General features: G+C 36.1%; 1 protein-coding gene across 1 annotated transcript; it reads left to right on the forward strand.

Moving 5' to 3' along the window:
* Window positions 1–3,055, forward strand: LOC133736908 (uncharacterized). Its single transcript, XM_062164519.1, has 7 exons — window positions 1–407; window positions 524–739; window positions 817–909; window positions 987–1,094; window positions 1,365–1,640; window positions 1,740–2,223; window positions 2,910–3,055. The coding sequence occupies exons 1-6, from the start codon at window positions 405–407 to the stop codon at window positions 2,220–2,222; spliced, it is 1,179 nt and encodes a 392-aa protein (XP_062020503.1). The 5' UTR covers window positions 1–404; the 3' UTR covers window position 2,223; window positions 2,910–3,055.
* Window positions 3,056–3,458: the final 403 nt, after the last annotated feature.

Below are 3,458 nucleotides of genomic sequence, written 5' to 3' on the forward strand. Positions count from 1 at the left end.
AAAAAAGGTGGCAATAAAGGAAAAAAGCCAAAAAAGAGTATAGAGGCAGCTGTTATTGCTATTAACATGGAAGAAAGGAATTCAGGAATAAGAATTTCGGATGGAGGTTCTAATAACTCACATAGGGAATCACATACTCCATCACCTAATAGTCCTATTAGGTGTGAAAATGAGACAACCTCAGATTATTCGAAGAGACCTCCAAGGGGCAAAGCAAAGGGGGATAAAGATTTTAAGAACAAGGGTCGGTTGAAGTTCAGTTCAATGTCAGAGGTCAGCCTTATGGGGAATATGAAGCAAGGTTCTCCTCCTTCCTTGGAGTCACAGCAAGAGAGTTCGTACCATTGACAACTGAGTGGAAAAACCTCACTGATAAGTACAAAAGTCAAATTTGGGAACATATCATGGTAAACTACTTTCTTATAATTTGGACTTGCTTATCTTATTTGATCTTTCTCTTCGCTAGTCCTATTAGTAATGGAGCATTGGAAACTCTAATATATTGTTCAATTGTATTTTGTAGCAAAAATATATTGTTCCAGAAATTTGCAAAAGAAATGTGTTCCGTAAAATGATGAAGTTGTGGCGAGATTACAGATCATTGACAATGAAAGAAGTGATGCAGCAAGCTGAATCGGTAGGCTTACCATGTGCTGCTGCCCTCCTCAAACCTGATAATATAGATTCAATGGAAGTGTGGTTGGATTTTGTAAAATCCAGAACCACAGAAGCATTTAGGGTAAGTTAGTTTTCTGCAAAACATGTTATATTTGCTTTATGTGAAAACATTAATATTATCACTTTGGTTTTTGATAGGAAAAGTGTGAAAGATTTAGGTTGATGCGACAAGGCAGAACCTTATTGCATAGAACAAGTAGAAAGAGTTTTGCATGTCTTGAAGAAGAGCTGGTACCAAAAAATTTAATCATTACACTTTATGTCTTAATATTACAAGAAAGCTGATATATGTAATTGTCTTTTTATAGAAGCAACAAAGTGAGACACCAGATGCAATAACAAGGTCCGATATTTGGCTTCGTGCCTATGAAGTGAAGAAAAAAGCAGGCGAAGAAGTTGAGGATCCAGAAATAGTGGTAACAACTAAATCTTGTATAATTTCTTGTTCATGTCATTCATCTTGTAGTGCTGGTTTCAGATTTCTATGCTTTACTTCCATATTGAACTTTAGTCAGAATTGAGCATTATTTTCAGTTTAATCAACTCATTATTTTCAGTTCAAATAATGCTCATATCATTCATTTTCAGTCAATGTTTTTATTGTTTACTCAGCAATTCAGCCTTAACAATTAGCTATGATGTTGATACTTGTATAGCATTGATGGATTCAATTATGTATTTTCCAGAAACTAGTACGAAAGTACAAGGAAGAAGAAGAAGTAACACAACCGTGTTCGATAAAAACTTATGCTGTTGCAAGGGCACTTGGTCCTGACCCGCGAGGACGAGTTAGAGGACTTGGGTTTGGTGCACTCCCTTCAAAAGTGGATGGTCAGATACACGTTGCTAATAAGGTCACTATGCTAGAGAATGCTCTTGCTGCTCAAACACAACAGGTGGACCGATTGACAGAGTTAGTGCAAGGTCTCGTTGCTCGGCTAGACAAAGGAGAGAATGTCAATGTAAGTCTTCAGCATTAAGTTACTGTTTTCAGTTTTGTTCATGCTATTTATCTCATTTAATTGGTCAAATAATTATTGTTTTGTTTGCTGTTATTTAAGGAAAACACAAGTGTGCAACAGTCTGCTAATTGGATTGCACAAAGAAAACGAAAAGAGAATCTGAACTGTTCTGGTGATATAGCACAAAGCAAGCAGAAAGATGCTAGTGTTATAAGTTCTAACAGGGAGAGGAGCAGTAGGGAGCAAATCAAAGAAAATACCTACGGAAAGGAGCCACATTTGGGAAACGGTAGGCCAAAAAAGAGCCAAAAGACAGATGCAGCTGAAAAAGTGTACTTGCTAAGTTGGTTTGCTAAAGAAGAAGAAGTCGTTGCTACTGGTGGCATTTTGTCAAAAGATCCAGAAGCTTTGGTGCATCATGTGCCTCTAGGCCATGATTGTTGGAAAATTTCAGTGCACGAAGTTTTTTATGATATAGCTTTGTATCAACCGACAAGTGAGTTCAATAAGCTTGATGCATCTAGAGGAAGTGTAATCGCATGGCCTATCAAATATATCAAGGTGAATTTGGCTGTCAATTGAGGTACATTAATATATCTTCTCTTTTAATTTGTCTCTTTTAATTTTTTAACTGCAATGTGGTTGTGATTATTGCTGTTTGATTTATTAGTTTGTTTAGGATTGGAATTTGGTAGTGTGATTTTATGTTTAGCTTGGGAATAACTACTTGTGCATATAAACAGAATTTTAGAAAGTTGAATAAACTACTTCTTCGGTTCTATGATCCTTTGTCTGGTGAGATTTTGCTGCTTTATACTAGTTTGGCAAGAAAACTAGAGAAACAAAAATAGTAAAAAACATGCAGGGCAGCTCCTATCCCAGTGCTGCCTTTAACTGCTGGAGTTAAGTTGAAGCTCAAGAGTATTTTCAAAATTTCATGAACCTTTTGTTGTTAAGTTTTGGAAAGTGAAATTGGTCCTTATCATTTTCTTATGGACCAATATCTTATTAGTTGGTTGTTTGTTCTTTTTGACTAGTGGTCAGTTTTGAGTTGATTGGTATGTTGTTTATTCAGCTGTTTGGATATTGAGAGTAGGATTGATGGGCCGGGTGAGTTTAATGCAGATGCATATAACTGTTTGTGTGCATATGTATGTGTGTGTTGTGTATACATTTAGTACAATTCTGATTCTTTTGAATATGGATACAAGCTGCAGATTTGATATCTTGGGCAGGAATCGTAATGGTTGTCACTGCTTGTCTTTGTAGGCTCTATGATGTGCGACTTCTTTATGGGAAATGGTTGGCATGTGGCATCGTATCAAGCTATCATCAGCTCCTTCAAGTACTCATGTAATCAATCGGAAGACAATTCTAATCTAGCTAGCATGTTATATATTTGAAAACCAGTTTAACCATACTATGATTTTGTAACATGAAGTTATTCAATTGATATAATTTACTACATGAATGCTTTTGTTTATTATGCTTGAATGAAAGGGTTTAATTGAAAGTATTGCTACTAGAAGAGTGAATGAAGACATCTTTTACGACATGCAAAATGGTCTTTTACGACACGCAAAATGGTCTTTTACAGCACACAATCAAAGTTGTAAAACATCTTTCACAGCGCGCAAAAGAGTGTTTTACGACGCACATTTTGTGTGCCACAAGAGAAATTTATCTTTTACGACATGCTTCTTTGTGCCGTAAAGTTGTCTTTTACGGCTCACATTGTGTGTCGTAATTAAAAGACCAGTTTTGCTGTAATGTGAGTATGGAGTAGTCGTATCAGAACTTTAGAGATTGATGAAGTCT

The sequence above is a fragment of the Rosa rugosa genome, chromosome 1 (genome assembly GCF_958449725.1).
Source record: "Rosa rugosa chromosome 1, drRosRugo1.1, whole genome shotgun sequence".
Lineage (NCBI taxonomy): Eukaryota > Viridiplantae > Streptophyta > Magnoliopsida > Rosales > Rosaceae > Rosa > Rosa rugosa.